This window comes from Prionailurus viverrinus, chromosome F2 (genome assembly GCF_022837055.1).
Source record: "Prionailurus viverrinus isolate Anna chromosome F2, UM_Priviv_1.0, whole genome shotgun sequence".
Classification (NCBI taxonomy): Eukaryota; Metazoa; Chordata; class Mammalia; order Carnivora; family Felidae; genus Prionailurus; species Prionailurus viverrinus.
The window spans coordinates 14,098,138-14,121,526 of NC_062578.1; the positions used below are offsets into that span (position 1 = coordinate 14,098,138).

General features: G+C 39.5%; 1 protein-coding gene across 9 annotated transcripts in view; it reads right to left on the bottom strand.

Moving 5' to 3' along the window:
* Positions 1-1,100: 1,100 nt before the first annotated feature.
* The window catches only part of TTPA (alpha tocopherol transfer protein), a 60,778-nt gene continuing 38,489 nt past the window's right edge, over positions 1,101-23,389 (bottom strand). For 2 of the 9 annotated variants that reach the window (XM_047841743.1, XM_047841739.1), the window contains exons 2-8: positions 22,452-22,541; positions 20,849-21,360; positions 19,961-20,483; positions 13,068-13,221; positions 7,505-7,698; positions 5,880-5,990; positions 1,101-3,265 (exon numbers count right to left, since the gene is read on the bottom strand). In XM_047841743.1, the coding sequence (XP_047697699.1) occupies positions 3,092-3,265; positions 5,880-5,990; positions 7,505-7,698; positions 13,068-13,221; positions 19,961-20,164 (837 nt within the window). In that variant the 5' untranslated portion in view covers positions 20,165-20,483; positions 20,849-21,360; positions 22,452-22,541 and the 3' untranslated portion in view covers positions 1,101-3,091. Of the gene's footprint in view, positions 3,266-5,879; positions 5,991-7,504; positions 7,699-13,067; positions 13,222-18,475; positions 20,484-20,848; positions 21,361-21,512; positions 22,051-22,451; positions 22,542-23,389 lie in introns of those variants that run through there. The other 7 variants (XM_047841744.1, XM_047841742.1, XM_047841740.1 and 4 more) reach the window with 6 other exon arrangements.

Here is a 23,389-nt window from a genome sequence, read left to right on the forward strand (position 1 = left end):
ACTATTTACTGTTTCTCAGACATGGCCTATTCTTTCTCATCTCTAAGTCTTTGCTCATGCTATTTCTTTTCTTGGAATATCTTTCCTGTCTTCAGTTTTCACTGTTCTCTAGGGCAGTCAATTCTTAAAGCTTCAAATTGTACCTCATCTAAGAACACATCCTCAGTTACCCCACATAGAAATGATCCTTCCTGCCAAAGCATTCTCTTGGAACCCTTCTAATAACGCTTACACTATACTGCACTTCACCTATTTTGGAGATATATTTTCTCTCTTCCAGGTAGCATCCAGTTAAGTTTTCTGTTCACTATAATACTAAGTCCGTGTACAGTGTTACCAAAAGTACATAGTTAATGGATGGATGTGGTCAACTCGGATAGAGAAGGGAGTGGTCAAGTGAATACTGGGTGTGGGGGCAGGAGGAGGATGGTGTGTGCTTGCTAACCAGAAAATTAGTGGAGACGTACGGCTGCCAATCCTAATTTTATTACCATCATTTCTAGTTCTTCCTTTGTAACTCCTACTTCCTCCACAGCCTCTGTGATTGGCAAAATTCAACAAACATGTAAGGCCAGTAAGGAGGGTTTCAGACATCATGCTACTAGTGTGCTGAGTTTTGGGCTGGTTTGTATGTTTGACCTGTTCCGTGAGCTCTAGGCTTCATTCAGGTGAGTGGCAAAGAGAGTATGTGCTGTATGACTTCAGTGTTATTTCCGTAAGAAAAATATATAGTTTGACAAATAAAGTCATGATCCAGGCTAACAGCAGATTTGGTTTCAAAATTAAATTATCTGATTAAGTAGCACACTCTTTTTTCACTTAGAAGTTTTAACTTCTTTAAGTCTGCATGGCTTAGTTTCATGAAATTGGCTTGTGGTCCCTTTAAGCACAGCCAAAGGCATTAGAGAAAGATGATGCTGAGCTAAGCAGCCGGGAAAACCAGCCTGCAATGAAAACTGACAAAGGAAAACTAGCCTTTGGGTACTGGACAACCAGATTTGGTAAGTTTTTCCTAAGCTTACCTGTAAGGAAAAGTAATTTTTGAAAATGAATGCCTAATATTTATGTTTAAAAATGAGAAAGAAACAGCTATAGCTTATGTAAAAGATCTTTATTATTTTTGAACAATATTAACACAAATTATTGTGCAGCTCAGTAACATGATGAGCACATGTTAGAGTTAACCTTGTAAAAGGCACTTCTGGTGCAATTACAGTAAAGTAATATACAGTAACTTAGTAATACAGACAATTTGATAGTTATTTATCCTGCCACCTTATAAAATTGCCTGCTCATTTCGCCTTGTTCTTTTCATGTTCTTCAGTGAATTGCTGCATTTAAAAAAATATGTCACAGTACCATCATGAAATGCACTTCTACTGATTGACATATTTTAATTCTATTTACTGTTAATAACATCACCAGTGAATCACATTTAAACAACATTTTTAAATACTATCCTTTATTCACGTGCTAAAGTAATCATTCCTTCACAGAGTCATGAGTAAGTGTTTTAAGTATCCAAACGTAAATGAAGTGGAACTCGGATATAAACCTCCTTTATAGAAAAATAAAAGTTGGGTAAACCAGAGCTTTTTGTTGTTGTTATTGTTTATTGTTTTTCAATGATTTTATTCTGCTATTATTTTTAATCATACAATTTTGTGAATTATATAATTTTGTAAGGAAGTCTTTATGATTTTTTTTTAGAAAACAGGCACAATCTAATTTTTTAATAAAAATTATAATGTAAAGTTAGCTTCCCAATGCTAAATCAAAATTTGTTCTCTAATGAACATTCACAGTTGCTCTCAATTTTTTCATAGACATATGTACAGAGAATTAAAATTATCAGCTCACCTGATTAGAATAATTTTCTTATAAAGAAAAATACCCTTCATATATCCTTTCACAAAGATACTATTGCATGATTAAAGTTGAACAAATGTGTAACAAATTTGCGCTGTTTTTTTCTTTTCAAACTTAAAATAAAATTTAAAAATTATGAAACACTGTCATAAATTGAAAGCTATATTGACACTGTATCTTTCTTAATAAATGAAATATTCTATGACATAAGCTATAATATAAACAGCACATTTTAACTACTGATTTTTTAAAGTAAATATGAATTATAGAATTTGTCTAGAATATTCTGATATATATTAAAAGTTAAATTATTTCATACATAATCTGAAAAGTTCCAGGTGTAACTGACAGTGATTTTTAAAATGTAAACATTTCCTTTCCTTTGTGTAGTTGTGTTATTGTTCAATTAAAAATAGAGTCCATGTATGACTACTAAGTATTATTCCATTTCTAAGTCTCTGTGTAGTCTTGATAAGATAACTAAAAACAGAAGTCAAAATTACGTTCTTGATTTGTTTGAAAATGCAGAAATAGTATTAAGAAGCCATCAGCTATACCTAAAATATTTCCTAAATTATTTTTGATTATCAATTTTGTCAACATGAGTAATTTCAGAGACCTCTAGATGCTACATACAATAGTTTATGGTATCTAGACTCTTCAATCAAAATTTTCTATTGTGCAAATTATGCTGAAATAGAACCTCCCTGAGATAAACTGTCTTGCTGGCCCATAGAAATAACTCTGTAAAAGTGTATTCAGATTTTAATCTGAATTATAATCTAATCTGACACCCACCCATGATGGATGTTGATAGATTTTTATCATCAGATGATCTGCACTCATACTTCTTTTTCATGGACTATTTGTAGGACACTAATTCCTAAACCAATGTAGTCAAATAACTTGGTTAAAAGGAAACTTTTCAGAAATATACAAAGGTGAACATGAATAGCTACTTTAAGAGATAACTTCAAGTACAAAAACGAGGAATCTCTTCTATGCTTTCAAGAAGTACTAACATTTAACTACCTGAAAGATAAAATGCATTTAAAAAGCAGTTTTCCAAATCCCTATGTTGCTCATGTCAGAAGAGTTTTACATTTTAGAAGATCAATCAGGCAAGCATTAACTAGTTTAAAAAGATTATTTTTCTTTCATTCATGTAACCAGGTAGGATCTCACTCATGTATATTTAATATTCACATTAAATAACTTCTTCTCATTGATTGATCTGTGAAATGCTGCTGAGATAATTTTCAGACTTCATTATAAAATTTGTCCACTCCTGACAAATGTCCTCCATGGAGAATTCTGTACCACCATATTCCAGAGGGAGAATGTCTGGGAAATGCTGAAGTAAGCTTTGTTTGTAATTGTTCCCATGCATATGAATCTGAAATAGCCAAAATGTTTGAGAAGATATGTCCCAGCCTCTCAGTTTACTAGATGCATTTCTAATGTAAAATCAATACCATAAAATAAGGCACTCTAATGACTTTCAAGATAGGAGAGCATGAATAGACACTATGCCCTTTATTTCTCTACTTATGTAAGAATTTTACTTAAGTTTGTATTGTGTTGCTTATGAGTCTAATCATCTTACTGTTTTTTATACATGTTTGTATTCTGATAACTATGTAAGATTTATAAAAAGATCTTCTATCCTCTTTCAAAAATAGATTTTTAGGGGCACCTGGGTGGCTCAGTCGGTTAAGCATGTGACTCTTGATTTCGGCCCAGGTCATGATCTCACCATTCGTGAAGTCCATGCTGTCAACAGAGAGCCTGCTTGGGATTCTCTCTCTTCCTCTCTCTTTGCCCCTCCATCCCCCCACCCCTTGAGTAAATAAACTTTAAAAGATAGATTTTTTTTAACTCTAAATAAAATTATTTTATACATTCTGTTCCCTAATGTACATGTGATTCAAAACATCTAACATCCTGAGACTCTTCTATAGATGATAAAAAAATGTGCTACTTGGTATCAGTTCATATGAAATAAAAGCATATATCTGCACACACAGCTATGTATGTGGGGAGTAATTTATGTGGTACAATTAATGGCTATTAAATTGGCTATTAAAGAATTAAGAGACAATTATGGTGGAGAACCTTAAATTTTCAAATACTTTAAACTATAAAAATTGATCATATAATGCCATGAAGTTAAAATAAAGACTTAGAACCTTTAGCACATGTTGCTAGAAACAAATAAGTACCCTTTTTCCATCTGCTAGGGTAAAATGTTCATCTGTGCATTAGAAGAATAAAACAAGTTCCTCAGGAACCTCAGAGCCCCAATTCTTGGCTTCTTCTGAAATGTTTAAAATATCATCAGCTCATTGAAAAGAAAATCTCCTATCTCCTCAGGAAGGGCCAAATAAGAACATTCATAGGGTATTGGCAAAAGGTTGAATGGGAGAAGGGCTGGACTGGGTCCCCACTTCTCTAATTGTGGCAAGTCCATTTCATGTCAATTAACTTTCACCGAAATGCTTCACCTCCTTCTCAATTTTTAATTTTTCTTTCTTTTTTGCTCATATTCTCCTATTTGTTAGGTTGAGTGTATTGTTATTTTTGCTTTTATTTGTCCAGAATATACCCCAAAATAGAAATACTTATTTTTAGACATAGTAGAGTTAAACAGAAGGTGGTCAGCCATTATGAAGCTACACTGAAGAGAGACAATAATGAACACCCCAAAACTGACTTTTCTAAAAATACTAGAATGAAAAGTGGCCATCTTCATAGGTGTGGTTCTTCTTGAAGACAGATAGAAATTCCTACTGAATAACCTCTACAGATTATCCTTTACAGATTAATGTAGAAGAGTGGTTGCCATTCTTGGGAACTCAGATTTTATTTTTGATACTTGAAAAACTCCTAAAAGACATTAGTCACCTCAGATAAGCCTCCACAGGATAGGTCAAAAAAGAAGACAAAAACAAAAACAATCAAATCGTTTTGCTTTAACTAACATGACATTAAGTCACATACCTTGGGTACTGTGATTTTCAGTCATGCATGTCTAATTTAAATACATTTATTTTTTATTTTCACAGATAACACATTCATATGGCTAGAAATCAAAACAAGATAAAAGATACACAGTGAGATGCCCTGGTCCCTACTCACACCTCATCTGCCTCTGCTACCATTTAGGTAACCATTTAGGTTGCTTTCTTGTATATCCTTTTAATGCAGCTGTAACCAGAGATTCTGATTTCTCCCCTTTTTATTTATTTATTTTTTTAAATTTTTTTTTCAACGTTTATTTATTTTTGGGACAGAGAGAGACAGAGCATGAACGGGGGAGGGGCAGAGAGAGAGGGAGACACAGAATCCGAAACAGGCTCCAGGCTCTGAGCCGTCAGCCCAGAGCCTGACGCGGGGCTCGAACTCCCGGACCGCGAGATCGTGACCTGGCTGAAGTCGGACGCTTAACCGACTGCGCCACCCAGGCGCCCCATGATTTCTCCCCTTTTTATACATAAGGTAGCATACTATAAAAGCTATCCTTCGTTTGCTTATTTCACTTTACAATACATCCTGCAAATTATATCATATTCTATTGAGTTGATGTGTCTGTTTATATAACCAGTTCCCCGATGATGAACACTTGGTGGTTTCCAATCTTTTGTTGCAGTGAATCCTCTCGTACATGTAATTTTGTTAATGTGTTGGTAGATCTGTGGGATAAAATCCCAGAAGTGCAAGGACTGTGATTTTGGTAACTATGACCACACTGCCCTCTAGAGGGAATATGCCGTTTTGCACTGCCACTAGCAATGAACGAGAGGCCCAGTTTCTCCAATCTCACTAGCTTGGTTTTTCAAAATCAAAAAGGAATCTTAATTTACAAAAGCAGTTGGTTTGTTAGACAAATACTTACAACACTGGGTTAATTGTGAGGAGGGGAGGGGAGATAATAATGCCATCCTTAAATAAAAAAAGGATTGGAATGTCTGCTACAGAAGAATAGTGACTTGAATATGTTTTTTACTCACCCGTTCCTTAATTTTTTCAGTCAGGAATGGTTTAATCATGGAAAAGACAGCATGAAAAATTATTGGCTCATTTATCAAATGGATACCACGAACTTTTAATGGAAAGGAATCCTTTTGAAAATAAAAAAATGTTAATAACAAAGCATAAATTAACATATATTCCTATCGAGCAGTCCATTCTTTGAACACTTGCTATACCTAGTGCATGCAGGACCTAAAGTGGGATTTTATTTTCAGAATTATGTATTGTATCAATACAATAGCCTCCCTTCCAGTTCACAGTCGCTAGAGTAAGGAAAATCTCTAAAAAAGATTTCACCTTACAGCTTAGACAAAGTATGTTAAGACCCATCTACATCTTTTGTAAGTAAGACACAGAAACTATCTTCCCTAATCACGTATACATGTCCTTTCAAGGAACCAATCAGTCATTTGGATATTTATAGTTAACCATCTTCTCCTAATTTTTATTTTGAGAAAATAATTAAAACTTCATAGAAGTTGAAAGAATAAACACACACTTTTAAACCTTTAACCCAGGTTAAGTCTTTCACATCAAAGTAACATAGGTTTATTTGGAAAGTTAAGGATAAATAAAAAACACTTCATCAATAGTTTTCCTACCCAAAATGTGTTGTTAATGTACTGATTTGTCTCCCCAAGTTTCTGTCATAAAAAAAATTTTTTTTCCTATGCATAGCTTTTAGAGATGTGTTATCAATTTGGAGCTTTTCCTTCCAGATTCTTTCTGTGAATAATTTTATTTTAAACATAATTGCCAATATGGTCTCTAAATAATTTGCACCCTGTTTTGTTTTATTGAGACAATACGATTTTTTTTACACATCATGAGTTTTAATATCATTGCAATAATCTATTAAATGGATGTACCATAATTTAAGTAACCATTTTCCTGTTACTGCACTAATAAGCTGTTTCTAATTTTCGTCTATAAAAATTGATGCCAAAGCAACTGTCTTCATTTACATAAGGCAAAAAGCACAACTCTTACATTCAGATGACCTGACCTGGAATTCTTGCTTCTCTACTGACATAATGTGTGTACTTGGGCATTGTGATCTCTCCGATACAGTTAATTAATCTGTAAAATGGGAAAATAATAGCCATAGGCTCGTTTGGCCATTAAATGGTAATGCACTTGAGACACTTAACAAAGTACCTGGCACATAGTATATACAAAGTCTTCACCGTATTTAAGATTATTCCTTGGCTAGGCCCCCGAAAGTAGTATTAGATGATGGCCATCTTAAAAATCTTTTAATTTCTGAAAGAACTGCATCAATTTATACCTACCAAGAATGTTACATTCTATTGTACCATTGCTATAAATATTGTTTTGAGTCAATCTTTTAATTTAGGAAGAAAAATTTAATAACAAAAAGAGAAAATTACCACATTGTTGTTTAAATGTATAAATCCTGTGGTTACTAATTTTGAACGTATTTTTGGTTTCTTGCAACGTTCTTTGTTTCATGAATTAATCACCCTTTACTTCCTCTTAGCGTCATTGAGTTATGTGTATCACTTAAAAATTTTTATTTAATTTTCTGATAAATGCACCATCCCTTACAAATTTATCCCAAAGAGTTAAAATATACACTTACTGTAAGAACAGCAGCAATCTTCTTGGCTACCGATGGGGTAATTTGAAAAGCGTGAGAAAACTGCCAGCCTTCTAGATCAAAGACAGCTTTGATACCATTCCGTTGGGTTTCTACCTCCTCTACAATAAGCTCGGATGTGATTAGACTTACACGGAAAACATCATAAGCTGTGAAAACTTTTGGGTCCCATTGTGCTAAAAAAGAAAATTTTTAAATAGTATATCTCAGCATAGTGTAAAAACTCAGGAAGATTTACAAAGGGAAACCAATTCTTTCAAGACTTAAAAGATCAGTAGAAATAAAAACATGTACAATGATCATGGATTGAATAATAGATCAAATAGATCTAAAAACATGTTCCTGCTTTTCCCTCCACCCTCATATCCCTATAAAGAACAGATTTTAAAAGCATGGGGGAAAAGAGAATGCATGCAGGCTAGATTTGACTGCCAGATGAAACTACGCCCACCCCATGCAGGAGACAGCTGTGGCTGAAGATGAGAATGCCCCCAGGTATGCTCCAAGCTCAGAGGTATTGGAAATGAGAAAAGCTTTTGGGTGATAAAGCCTTGAAAGGAGTACCTAGGGCCCTGTAGTAACCAAAGAGGTTGCTAAGGGAAATGTGTGAACAGCAGATTGGCAGGCTGATGTCTCAGACACTCCTCAGTAGCAACAGCACATAGCCGTCATGTCTGAACAGGCCAGAACAGTAAGTGTGGGCTTTGGAAAAGAGACAGGGAAGCACTCCAGTAGCTGCCCACACCCAGGGGGAAACAACTAGAAGACTAACTGACATTCTAGTCTTCTCCCCTCCCCTACCATCCCTGGGCAGGCCAGGGCAAGGAGAAATGGCAGTAACAGACAGGTAAACAGGTGATCTTAAAAGAAGATACGCAGTCATTCAGTATTATAAGAATTTTTAAAAATATACACATTCAAGGAAGAAGGGAGTCACACTCAATAGATAAAGGCACTAAAACGCAAGAAAACAGTTAATAAAGCAAGAGACATTAAAAAGAAGCAAAATAGTTTGTGAAGGGAAAAAAAGAATAATGCAGGCTATTATAAGAACATGTTGTTATTTAAGTTTATTTATTCATTTTGAGAGAGAGAGAGAGCACAAGCAAGGAAGATGCAGAGAGAGAAGGAGAGAGAGAGAATCCCAAGCAGGCTCTGCACTGTCAGTGCAGAGCCAGATGTGTGGCTCAAACCCAGAAACCGTGAGGTTGTGACCTGAGCCAACACCAAGAGTCAGATGCTTAGCTGATTGAGCCACCCAGGCGCCCCAGGACAGAATATTATCTGAAAGAATCAGCTGAGATCTTGGAAATAAAAAGATGGCAATTCAAGCAAATCTCAGCTGAAGGGACAAATGGCAGAAAAGACAAAGCCAACGAGTGGATAATGGTTTGGAATACCAAGCTGAGGAATTCTCTGAAAAGAGCCAAGAATTGATATGTATGTATCAAAAGACTCATGCAGCTGGTGACAGGCAGCTAGCAGAAGTTTCAACATCCAACTAATTAGAGTTCTGGAAGGTAATAATGCAGAGAATGGGGAATAGAGGAAAGGGGAGTAACAGTAGAGAAAAATGTTCCAACGTGGAAAAAGATGTAAGTCTTCATATTGAAGGTTCCATGGAGTGTCTAACAAAACAAATTAAAAAGAGGGGGGGAAGATTCATGAGTAAGTAATGGCAAAGTTTCAAAGCACCAGTTTCTGGCTTGGACAGCTGGGTAGAATGGTGGTACCATTTACTGAGATAGAAAACAGTGGAAGAGAAATGTTTGGGGAGGAAAAGATCATACATACTTTTGGACATGTAAAAATGGTGACTGAGAGACATCTAACTGGATACAGATGGAACAAGGAGCTGGTTGTATGGGTCCCTGGGGACAGGAGATATGGGGGTGAGACAGCACAATAGGGATTGTCTTAGGTCTATGCAGAAAGTAGCATCAGAACAGGAGGTTGAGGCCAATACCCTAAGGAATTTCAGAATTTAAAGGGTCATAGAATAGGTGGTGCCAGCAAAGGAGACTAAGAAGGAGGTAAGCCAGGAAAACATCAGGAGAATGTGGCATCAGAAAAGCCAGGGAAAGAGGATATCTCCAGTAAGAGGAAGTGGTTTGCTGTGTTGAGAGATCAAGTCAAACAGAACCGAACATGTCCATTAGATTTGGTGAAAAGAAGGCCACTGATGATTTGTTAAGTTCATTTCAGCACAGAGGTGGAAGTGAAATTAGGCCAGGGTGGCTTGAGAGCAATTGTGAAAAACTGAGAAAATACAGATGGTGAACATCACTAATTTAAGATGTTTGGCCAAGAATGAGGAGTGGGGAGATAAAGCTGGAGCGGAGGCTGGAGGGTCTGGTGGGATTGAGGAGGAGTTTTCACTTTGTTTTGGATGGCTGACCCTTAACAGATTTAAATATTGATGGGAAGTGTCTACAAGCAAAGAAAAATTCAAAGATATATGGAGAAGAGACCATCAGAAGTATTCCCAGGTAGGCACAATAGGATTGCCCCTTGCTTTTTAAGAGCCTCAGCTGCCTGGTAAGAATTTGAATAATCAATTCATGGATAACCCAGCTCAAATATAATATACTACTTCAGACATTGGCAGAAAGCTACCATGGTGAAAACTAGGAGCAGAATGATTGAAAGTCTGCAGTTAAGAAAATAGTAGCTGACCTAAATTTCTGAGCTCACCAACATAGTTGTCTAGACCTGTGCTGTCCAATATGGTAGCCATTAGCCACGTGTGGCTATTTAAACCTAAATTAATTACCATTGGGTAAAATTAAAACCTCAGTTTCTTAGTTGCAAAAGCCACATTCAAGTGCTCAGTAGTCACATGTGGCTAGTGGCTATTGCAGAACAATTTCATCATTATAGAAAATTCCACTGGATAGCACTGGTCTAGGCTCGAAGCTTCTTTGAGGCAAAAGAAAAACATGCCTTAGATTTCTAATTCCTTTTTCAGCATCTATCTAACATTTATCGAGTGCTTCTTATATGTCAGGTAACGTTCTAATTATATTTCGTATATATTGTGAGATTTAACGCTCACAGCAACCCTGTGAGATGGGTTTTTACTATGCCCTTTTGACAGATGAGAAAATGGGATTACAGGTACGACTTCCCATGTAGCTAGAAAGTAGCAGAGCTGGAGTTCCAACCTGGTCAATGTGCTGTAGAACTTGTATTCCTAAGAACTACGCCACGGTCAAAGTTAACGGTCACTGCTAATTGTATTTTTGCTGCTGCGGTATAGTAGTGGGTCCCCAAAGCATAAAATGATATGCTCTGGCTTGTGAGCTAATAATGGCAAAAACTGAGTTTCACCTTGTATTGCCCTGACAGGATGGCGAAAAGGCTCTGTACATTTTGTCACTGCGTTTACTGCAGACATGATACCTAGGGAAAGGGGGTGATGCTAATGTCCCAAACCCTCTACCACAGATTTCCTTCAGTTCCTCCCATTAATTCAGTTAAGTTGAGGAAATTCATAAATCTTTATTCTATCCTTTCATTTTACTCCTAAACCTCTCCTGATGCTCCTTTTCACCCTAGAATAATGTCTTATTCTACATAACACACAGGAAATTTGCTACATGCCTTGCTGCCCTGACCATCACTGACCTACATGTTTTCTTGACTTTAAAATCTCTTTTAGTTAAACAGTATACTTAAACATTAATGTACTACAAGAAACCCTCCCTAAGCAATAGAAGACTATTGATTCACTGTTAAGGTATATATGTATGTATGTATTTATAAAGGCTTTATTTTTAATTTTTTAAAGTTTATTTATTTTGAGAGCAAGAGAAAGAGAGAGTGTGTGTGTTTGAGCAGGGGAGGGGCAGAGAGAGAGAGAGAGGGAGAGAAAGAATCCCAAGCAGGTTCTAAGCCATGAGTGCAAAATCAGGACTCAACCGACTGAGCCACCCAGGCGCCCCTAAAGATTTTATTTTTAAGTAATCTCTGCACCCGGTGTGGGGCTCAAACTTACAACCCCGAGACCAAGAGTCACTGGCTCCACTGACTGAGCCAGCCAGGTGCCCCCGGTGTTAAGGTACTTATGATCAAAGTAGTACATTTGCTTTTTACTTTCAAGGTGTCATTTTTACTTCTTAACTTGCCCCCGGGTAATTTATGAACAAACCCAAAAAACAAAAAAAATACAAAAAACAAAAAACAAAAAACTCCAGCCAGGCAGTACAGTCAGGACACTTGCAGAAAGAATCCCCTGCAGGTTTCAGCTTTATATTCCTGGGACCTCCAACTAGCATTGCAGATAAAATATAAGACTCCCTGTCAAAACTGGAATTCAGATGATCAGGATGTAATTTTTAACGTAAGTGTGCCCCATGCATACTAAAAACTTATTTGCTGTTTATCTGAAATTCAAATGCGAACTGGACACACCATATTTTCATAAAATGTATGTTTACTTGCTATACAAAACAAGGATACTATCTTAACTCTGGCAACGCTACCCCTAAATAACTTGGGGAACGTCCTTCATCTTCCTAGAACACTGGCGGGGCAACAAGAAGACAGGACATTGTGATGTCTGCTTTATAGACAACAGCTTCACGATTGACCCAGGTGTACTCAATACGTAAGCTGGAGTGAAAACCAGAATCCTCCTACCCCATCTTCTGATACCCCAAAGAATTGAATGCAGTGTCTTCTTGCAAGATCATAAACAGTTGACTTACAGGTAACAGTTGAGTTACCTATAATCAGGCAGAAAAAGCAAATCTGTAGATATTTTAAAGTTCCCTAGAATATTTTCAGATGCAACAGTTTTTGTAAGATTATAATTCATGAGATCCTCCTCATGAAATAGGCGTTATCTTTGTCCTTCCCACTGGGCCAAGGGACGATGCCGGGGGCCATGTGAGTCCTCCGTTACGCACCATTTTTAGCCACACAAAGGTCAAAGGAAGGGGCAGTCACCAACCTACGGAAAGTACCAGGAAGGCCTGATGTGAAAAGGGGGAAGATGTGACGAGAGGGCCATGTGGAATAAATACACTGTCTTCCGACTACCTGGGAATGCTCCTTTCTCATCCCAGAGAGTGGGCCCCTGCCTCCCCAGACCTGGGGGGTTAACCCACTAGCCATTCACTCACTCCAGAAGTATTTAAGTATTAGGCCCTCGTTTCAGTGTTTGGGACACACTGAACAGACAAAATCCATGCTCTCATGTGGCATTATTACAGTTCAGAATTCTTATTTGGATTTCCTACTGAGTACTTTTTAAAGCCTTTACCTTGATGTTTTCACCTTTTTTCCTTATTTCTCTACTCTGTTTGCTTTCTCTCTTATTTTATACAGTTGACTGTGTGGAAGAATGGAAGTAAGATTTTCGTTGGTTTTTAATTTTCTCACAATTGCCAGTTTTATTATATTTGAGGGACATTAGAATCTTAATTAAACCTAAGTGAAAACCTAAAAAGCTGAATTCTTAAATATGGACTCATTAAAGCTTTCAATAGGGCAGTCAAGAAAAAAAAAAAGAAAAAGAGAAAAAGTACTACGTGTGACTTACCGATTCTGTAAATAAGAACTTTGCTGCCAGTGGGATCTCTGGCTCTCAGAACTCCAAGGTAACCGGCCTTCAGAAGGCCAAGGATACTTCTAGGGCGTAGATCGGCACTTATTTCTGGACATTCTGCCCTCCACTTATAATAGTTTTTCAGCAACTGAAAAATAAAATAAAAATTGTCTACAGATAACATACCTGGTAAGCACTTCGTAAAAATGGTAGCAAAGCCTTGGCATTATGTGTGGCCCCTTCCATCCATTATGTCAGGATTGTAATCTGCCGTATTTTTTTTTCTAGCTGTAAAAATTAAAGTTCTCTTCATCAAGGATCTCAGGTGATAAGACTTCACCACAAATTCAGAGTTGAGTGATTTTCATTTGTCTCCTATGGCCGGTAGTCTCCAAAACCAGCCGCAAATACCCACCCCTCCTGGTACACATGCGCCATTCGTCCCATCAAAGGTGGGATCCATTTGATTCCTCCTCTTCCTCCTCCCTGAATCTGGGCTGGTCTTACATCTTGCTTTGGCAGAAGTGACACTGTGCTAGTTTAGGAAATCTGGGACTTTCTGTGTTTGCTTTTTGGGATCAAGATATCACATAAGAATAAGATTACTAAGGGGAGCCTGGGTGACTCAGTCCATTAAAGATCTGACTTCAGCTCAGGTCACAATCTCACGGCTTGGCTAATGAGTTTGAGCCCTGAGTTGGGCTCTGTGCTGACGGCTCAGAGCCTGGAGCCTGCTTCGGATTCTATGTCTCCCTCTCTCTCTGCCCCTCCCATGCTCACACTCTGTCTCTGTCCCTCTCAAAAATGAATAAACATTAAAAATTAAAAAAAAAAAAAAGACTAAGATTGCCAAATGGTAAGTCTAGGTGGAGAGAGACACTGGACAACCAGAGCCATTCTCAGTCTGATCTCAGCCAAGTTCCCATCTGATGCAATGTGGAGCGGAGATGAGCCCCACGCAGCCCTGCCCAAATTAGAGAATCACAGACAAATAAATAGTTGTGGTTTGAGCCACTAAATTTGGGGGTGATTTGTTACTCAGCGATAGATAACTGAAACATCCACGTTTAGTCCTTTCTGAAACAAGGAAGAAGAGAAACCAAACAAATTCGCTCCACAAGTATTTTGGGAGCATCTACAATGTTCCACACACTGTGTAGGGGCTTGAGTTACAACAATGAGCAGAGTAAAATGCTTGCATTCCTTGGAGCTAACCTGTCAGTAACCGCTGCATCATACAAGCCATGTTTTGTAGTGAAAAGTTAAATTCCCAGGCTGCTGCTTCAGAGAAATCTTAACTCTACCATTCGTTATCTGTGTGATCTTGGGTAAATATTTAACTCCCTTGAGTCTTGTTTTCTCTATATCTGCCCGGTAGGGTTAAATCATACACGGGCATAATGAGTGGTGGTTACCACTGCTGTTGTGATAATTGGGAGTTATTTGGATTTATATGGCTCATCCAAGTATCTTAGTGCAGGTTTATATTAAAGGTAACTAGGATTTTTTGGTTTCATTTTCTTTTCCTTCAAAAACATGGGCTAAATCAAAGATACAAAGGAACATCTCTATACCACTACTATTCTTTCTACTAATAGAAAAACGACAAAAATCAATGTTTAAAATTTTTTTAATGTTTATTTATTTTTGAGAGAGAGACGCAGCATGAGCGGGGAAGGGGCAGACAGAGAGGGAGGCCCAGAATCCAAAACAGGCTCCAGGCTCTGAGCTGTCAGCAGAGTCAGACGCAGGGCTCGAACTCACAAGGCGAGCCGTGAGATTATGACCTGACCCAAAGTCAGATCTTTAATGGACTGAGCCGCCCAGGTGCCCCCAAAATCAATGTTTTAATTGAGATTTGCGTTCAGGGTGGAACAGGATGCCTGGATGGTACGTCGTGGCAAAGTGTGAAGGAATCCTGTTTTAAAAGAACCACCAGTAATGGTTACTCTGCATTTACAAGTAAAACAGATATTGCCAGTGCCTTGTGGAGAATCCTAAAATCAAATTATGCATGTAAAATTTGTGATTTTAAAATTTTCCTCGTCACGATTTTCCGTGTTCTCAATTTTTGTAAAATGCCAACATGTTTGTTTTGCGTTTGAAGAGGTCTGCTAGCAATGGGGAACTGAGGTTCAGATGAAAGGAAGGGACGGATCCCACTGTCATTGGAATAAACATGACAGGTGTGATCACAAAGTTGTTATGCTCTGGATGAGAAACTACAAATACAAATTCAAACACCAAGCAGAAGGGGGAATTCCAACCCTTGGACAATGTAAGTGGCTGGAAAAGGCTGAAGAACTAGAAAAGCTGGTCAGACCATATACAGGAGAAGCGATACCATACCGTGATGCACAGAAGGGAGGGAGAAGTTACGTGTGCCAGCTGCCCCTCTCTCCTTTCTCTCTCGCACGGATATTGTCTTTCCAACTTTCTCTATTTCTGTTTTTCTCCCTCTCATTTCTTCATTTGATAAACTTTTCCGAATTGTTTTAAAAAAAGAGAGTTGCTACAAGTTAAATGAAACTGAGAGGTAAGAACGAAAAAAGTCCATAAATCTGCCAACAACGAAATACTTGGTGACCTAAATAGCAGCTACCAAAAGCAGAAAGAACAAAAGGTACATTGTAGATTCTGATATATTCATTCTACTCTATGAGTTTCTCTTCCTCCTCCTGTCTGAGAGGGCATCAGAACAAAGGTTAAAGGCATGTTACAATGCTCATTACTTCGATGGTCCCTCAGATATACAAATAGTCCTTTTAATACTGATTCAAGGAAAACGCTAGACGCAGCATACCAGCACCTATATAAAAAGAATGATCTGAATTTACCATGGAGCCATAGAAGTTGTAGGCTCATTAAAAGGGATCTGTTAGGTAACGGAGGCAGGGTCTTCGGCTGATTGATCTCCGCAGAGTGCTGGGCACCAGGGAGATAGGTACATGTGTTGAATGAAAGAATAAATGAATGCATGAGTAAGCCAGCTGAATTCACAAACCTGAGAAACTGGCTTTTGTAAAGATGTGCAAATCACTCTTATGCTTGGACATTCAGCTTTTGCAAATTGAAATATCTAAACTCGGATCTTTGATGATTACTTTTCCACTGATAAATCAATTCAAAACCCCGGCTGACATATAAATAAGTTATATAAATGACGTAAACTGCTACTGAGCAATTCTCAAACAAATCATCAAAAGTCCACAACAACAGAAAACTGGAAGCAGGTCAATATTCATTACTGGAAGGCAACTCTTTTGTACCACAATTAGGAATCATTAAATAAATAAAAGCTATGGTTTACTTTAACTATGCGTTGTAATCGAGTATGTTTCTTCTTACATTTTTCACGTACTTTCAAACAAAATAAGGACTATGTTTGTGCAGCTTTTATAGGGTTCAATGGCATCATTTCAATTCCTTCTCACAACCATCCTGAGAGGTAACTACTGTTACCCAATTTTTTGGAGAAGAAAACACCAAAGAAGCTACATTTACAAAAGAAGCTACATTGAAAGGGAAATTAGCAGGGAGAGTCAATGGATTTTGAAAGCTGCAAAGACTTTGGGAAAACCATAAAAATATTTAAAAGATAAAAAAAAACTTGCCACACGGAGCAAAAATATAAGGAACTGAACTAGTCACTTGTAAAAGACAGGAATTCACAAGAATATGTGGGACAGGCAAAGGTTAACAGTTGGCTGTTTTAAGTTCATTGTTTTAAACAGAAGGGTCAAGTGTAGTGTGCTTGAGAGCATAGGCTCTGCAAACATCAAGCCAAGTTCAGATCCCTGCTCTACCACTTAATAAATGACTTCGGACTAGTTACTCTCTGCATCTCAGTTTCTTCCAAAATAAGTGAATAATGACATAATCCGCACAAACACTATTTACCAAAATACCTGGTACTCCATAAGCTATTAGAATCATAAAAACCTCATTAATTCATTATAACTTGAAACATAAAAACTAGAATAATGAGAAGTTTCAATGTAACTGAGGGGCTTATCAAGCTTTCTTCATATGCTAAAACTTTGGGATTTTTATATTATAAATAAGGGACTTTGAGTTGAATTAGCTGCTTTTATGGTGGAAAATGAAAAAAAAAAAATAGTTTCACACTCTAAGCCTTTCCCTTTCCTTTCCAGTTGGCAGAAAAGTGAGGCAAAACGTTCACAGACACTTGATCCCTATCCAATGGATTTAGACAGTCTTGCCGGCCAATTCCTCAAGGATATGGTGCAATGAAAACAATTCAGGAAAATAAAGAATACAGGAAATAATATATATAGCAGAGGCTGGGAGTAAATTTTATTCTTTTGTTTAGACATTACTTTTATTTATTTATTTATTATTTTTTAAGGTTTATTCATTTTTTGAGAGACAGAGACTGAGCGTGAGCGGGGGAGGGGCAGAGAGAGAGGGAGACACAGAATCCAAAGCAGGTTCCAGGCTCTGAGCTGTCAGCACAGACCCCGAGGCGGGGCTCGAACTCACAAACTGTGAGATCATGACCTAAGCCAAAGTCAGACGCTTAACAGACTGAGCCACCCAGGCGCCCCTAGACATTACTTTTAAAAAGCAGCTAAAATGAAATCGGTAAATCATTCACTTTTTTATTATTAGTTACCTCTACACATTTATATGTTTATGCCTCATTTGAACTGTACTCTTCATAGGACCTAAGGTTGTGTTTGTATTTAGTAGTTGCTGCATTTAGTTCATTGCTCATGATGTTGGAATACCTGGGTAGACATCTGACAAAACAAAATTAAAGTCAGGTTCTTATTTCATTCCTAACATCAAAATAAATCTCAGTAGATTAGCAACTCCAACATTAAAAAGAGAAGTCATAAATTACTATAGAAAATTTTGGAGAGGAGAAGAGCTTATAAGACCCAGAAGCAATCAAAGAACAATCTAACTGATATATTTGATTACATAGAAATGTTTAAACTCTGCCGAGAAAAAAAAAATAGTACAAGCAATGTCAAAAGACAACAAACTAGGAGAAAGGCTTATTTTCTTTAAACATAAAGATATTTTATGAATAAAAAATTATATGTATATTTTATGTGAACAAAATGGAAGAGAATTAACAAACGGTAAAAACAGGCAGTTAACTGGAAAATAATTAAAAAATTTTAAGTATACGAAACATGATTAACTCACTTATAATTTAAAAAATGCATATTACAGTGAGAAACAATTTTTCACCAAGCAGGTTGACACACATCATAGTGTTTGATAGTACAGGGTGGGTGATAATAGGAAGAAAAAGTCACCATTCTGTAGCATAAAAGTGATAAAGTTAGTGCAAACACTTTGAAGGACAGTTGTTGCATTCATCAACATTGAAAATACACCTCTTCAGCAACTGTACGGGCTGAACTTACCTTATAAGGATATATTCCTGTTTTTGCACAAAGACAAATGTATAAAGACATACTACAAAGTCCACTTGGTGATGGAAGAAACCCCGTGTCTCTTATCTACTGCATTTTGTACACCGCCAGGCTAATTGCAGTTCAAAAAATAATCGTTGAAGGAATGAACAGCATGCATTGATGGCATTGCTGCTGGCTGATGACAACTCCTATGTCCAGTAACAGGGGACTGTTAATAAATGTTAATATCATTAATTCATACAATGGAATTGCACACAGCTCCCCAAAAGAATACAATGTATGCACACATGCTGAAATAGGCTGATCTCTATGAGAAGTTATGTAAACAAATAAAATAAAATAAAATAAAGGCCAAACGTAAAACACCTACCTATGCCGCCTGAGCTCAGACTATACCCAGAAGGAGAAACATGTAACAGTAACTGCTTCTGGGTAACCGACCAATGAAATGAAGGTTTTGGGTGGGGAAGTTTGTTCCTTTAGAAAGTTACTTTTAGAAACTTACTTTGCACTCCTTGCTACTTACGGATTTTTTAAATCCCCCATGCTCTTTACTTTTTTGGTTAAAAATTAGTTAACAACAACAACAAAAACTCATACCGAGACATGTTTACGATTCTGTACTATAATACGTCCCCTGCGGCCCACCTCGCAACACGACATTGAGCAAGCCAGTTGGCAAAAGGGCGAGATCAGGTTCAATCGCTGGGTGCTCACTCTTAGGTCAGGCTCTCTGCCAGATTGGCTAACGTTCAATTCTCGAAATCAGTGGGCTAGGCTTTCTCACCATTATTTAACAGGAAAGGATGCTGAGCCCAAAGTGACAGAACTCAAGGTTACATCTGTCTTTTCGATTCCTGTCTTCGCACCACCCCTTCTCTCAACCATCTGTAGCAAACCTGGAAACACAGAAGAGCCAGCTCGTCCCATACCTTTCCACTCAAAACATACCGCACGGCTTTACCGTCCTGCAAAGTATGATCAGGAATGGCACTCTTTCGCTAGAATTTGGCCTCAGACCTTCAGTTTTACTGGCAACTCCATACTCCCGGCCACACGTGCAGTGGTCTGCTAAGATGTGATAAATCCAGGCTTCCTCCTTGTCAGCTGTTACTTTGGTTTCTATCACCGGCTTTGCGCCAGGGAGAGGAAAGGCATTCGCCCCGAACTTCATGGGTTCGGGGGGCTCATGTAGAGCAGGGCTCCAGTGGTTGGAGGTCAAACGGGCCATCACCCCAGAGCGCTCCAGCTTTTTCTAGGTTTTCCGTTTCCAAGACCCTGAGAAACTGGCAGGACCCGCGCGGGATTTCTCAGAGCACCTGCAGCCACCGCGCCCGCCGCCCGGTGCGCGTCTGGGGCGCCTTCCCGCCACGGTTCTGCAGGCGACTCGAGCTTTCGCGGGGGTCTGGGCCGAGCCGCGGCGGGCCCCCAGCCCTGCCCGCGGAGGGGAACGCAGCCGGGAGGCACGCTTACCCGCCAGGCCAGGTCGAGGTCGAAGTCCCGGGCGCGCAGGAACCGCAGCAGGAAGGAATCGGTGAGGGGCAGCGGCGTCGGCGGAGCGCCGGCCGCCCGGGCCTGGCGCCGCAGCTCGGCCAGGGCGGGTTGCAACAGCGGGGACTGGTCCGGCAGCGCGCTGAGCTGCAGCCCCCGCTCCGGCCCCGGCCGCGTCTCTGCCATGCCCGCCCCGCCGTTTCGGCCGCCCGGGGCCGGGTGGCCGGGAAAAGCGCGGGCGCCGCGCCACCCTCCGGCCCCTCCCCCGGTGACGGCGGGCCGCGCACCCCCACCCGCCCGCCCCGCGGGGCCGCGACCGGCCTCGCGCGGCCGCGAGGGTGTGCGCCAGCTCCCGGAGCCGCGTGGTGTCCACCACGGTGCTGCTCCTTCTGGAAACCCGAGCCGTTCTTTCTCCAGCGAGGGAAGGCGTGGTGTCCACCGCCAAAGGGAGGATGTCAGAAAGTTTGCTCGCCTACGCTGATTGCCATGAGTTTGGATGTTTTTCCTAAATAAATAAATAAATAAATAAATAAATAAATAAATATCTACTAGAGGAAACTTTTGCGTCTTTTTCTCCCTCCCTCCCTGCCTCCCTTTCCTCTTTTCCTGCCTTCCTCCCTCCTTCTTTCCTTGCCTTTGCTTCCTTCCCACCTCTCTTTCTCTCTCCCTCCCTTTGCTCTTTCTCTCATAATCGCTTTCTCATCTTGGAGCTGGAAGGACACCATTTGATGGCACTGCGGCCCAAGTACTACTGAGCGCCCCTCCTTACGCCCATTAACGTTCCAAGCGGACTTCCCGTCTCAAAAACGTTTTATTGCCACAGTGGTTTCCAAAAAACACTCCCTAATGCCACCTTAACAGACTCCCTACTTGGCCACTTCCTCCAAAGCCAGGCAGTCTTCTCCGTTCTTGATACTTCATACTGTTAGCGATAAACACGGATGACTAGCAAGTGCCAAAAAAAAAAAAGAAAAAGAAAAAGAAAAAAGTCTTAAACACCGTGCACTTCTTCCCTTCCCGGGCTCCACCGTGTGTAGTCAGTCTTTCAGTGGCCTGGCCAAAGGTGTATGACCTCGTCCAAGTGAGCCCAGGTAATGAAGATGAGATGTGGGAACCAGAAAGGTCGTTACATTGGCGTTTTCTTGATCTCTACCCGCCGCAGCTGTCCTAGAATTGACCTGCGTCCCGCAGGGAAATCCATGAGACTAATTCTTACCGAATCTACGCCATGTGCCAGGTAGATGCTAGAATTGCACAAACAAACAAAGCCAAATCTTTGCCTTAAGAGACAGTGGTGAGAGGCCGTGCCATTTCATTCATTACAAGAACAGTTATTGAGTTGCTGGCGTTTCCAGACTTTGTTCAAGGTGCAGAGTATACACCTGTGAGTGAAACAGACAGAAACCCTTGTCTTCCGGGACTTTTCATTCTTGTGGATGGGGACAGGCAATAAACAAGACAAGTAAGTGACATTGTGGTATGAGAGATGGGGATCCGTGCTATGGGGAAACAAAGCAAGGAAGGGCGATAGCACCTGTAGTGATGCTCGGATGAACCCCTGGAAGAGGTGAGGAAGCTGGCCCAGGGATATCTGGGATTGCAGGGCTCCGGGCTGTGACTTCCAGTCTGATGGAGCTGGGAAGCCAGTCCAGTAAATCATCAGAATCCCATGGAAAAACAATGTAAATGACAGACAGAGATTCCAACCTTTGATTTTTACTTGGGAGTGAGATGGAAAGCTATTGGTCTCAAGGTGTTACAAATTCAATGTGAGGCTGATATGAAACAAGTACTGGGAATGTGCCGTGAACACACAGAGGAAGGCTACTGGTCTCTTCTCGGAGATCTGGGTACGCTAAAAGGGGGACATTTGCTTGGCTTTAGTGGTGCATTGGCAGTTTGCCCGGTAAAGGAGAAAGTGGGCGGTCGGGAAGAAGGTATTGGGTCGCAATAAAAGAAATACAGGGAAGCCAGATTTCTCTAATAGTTTAATGTGTTTAAAAGTGAATTAATGGGGCGCCTGGGTGGCGCAGTCGGTTAAGCGTCCGACTTCAGCCAGGTCACGATCTCGCGGTCCGTGAGTTCGAGCCCCGCGTCAGGCTCTGGGCTGATGGCTCGGAGCCTGGAGCCTGTTTCCGATTCCGTGTCTCCCTCTCTCTCTGCCCCTCCCCCGTTCTCTCTCTGTCCCAAAAATAAATAAACGTCAAAAAAAATTAAAAAAAATTAAAAAAAAATAAAAGTGAATTAAGAGTGTATGTACAGCATGTTTTCCTTTTCAAAATTTTTCAACACATTCTTCTACTTGTTCTTAGAAATTAGCATCTGCTTTTTTGAAAGTGGGCAGAAACTTCAGTGAGAGCTCATGGACACAGCTGTGGTATTCTTTTTTGGAAGTATGCCATGTATGGGTTTGATGTCCTGTTATTTCTGGATCTGTGAGACTCTTATAAGAGAAATGCAAAAGAATACTGACCAATGGATTGGTTGCCATTAAACTTGGCGAAAATGGAACCAACACGGAGCCCAGATGACCAGGAGAAATGGCAGTGGTAGCAGTGGATACCTGTAACAAAACATGAAGAAATTCCAGTGTCTGCAGTTCCATTAAAGAAAAGACTGCAATGTCAACGGAAAGAGAAAGAAAAGAAATTGCAGAAGAGGTGTAGACATATAAGGCGAGACTCCTACCCTAAAACTTGATTACTTGTTAAATAACGCAGACCACGTGGGGCGCCGGGGTGGCTCAGTCTGTTAAGCGTCTGACTTTGGCTCAGGTCATGATCTCGAGGTTCATGAGTTCCAGCCCCACGTTGGGCTCTGTGCTCACAGCTCAGAGTCTGGAGCCTGCTTCGGATCCTGTGTCTCCCTCTCTCTCTGCTCCTCCCTTGCTCTCTCTCTCTCTCTCTCTCTCTCACTCAAAAATAAATAAACATTAAAAAAAAATAATAACACAGACCATGCTTGTGTCTTTCAACAACGTATCTTGTATCTATATAAAACTTTAGAATTCTTAGCACAGATTTTCAGATGTTACTCAATGTTTGTTTTGAAGCATTTCGAATTTGCTATGTGCATATTTCACTTCAGTGAGCTGTCATGTTTACTGAAAATCCATCTAGTCCTCTGGTACAAAGATTCCAAAGGGGTTTTTGGAACTAATGGTATGAGGAACAAATAGAGGAAAAGTTAGTTACTATTCGTACAAGTAGCTTACTATTTACTCTGAAATTATTTAGCAATTAATTATTCATTAACACATAATCGTTCATAAGTATATGCATTCATTTATTTGACTTTCAGCTTCACAAAAAAGACATAAATACTATCTATCACTGCTAAGAGGTAACTTTCAAAAAGAGGTACAATCATTACTCCAGCAGACATAAAAGTGAACGTGTGTTAAAACTTCTA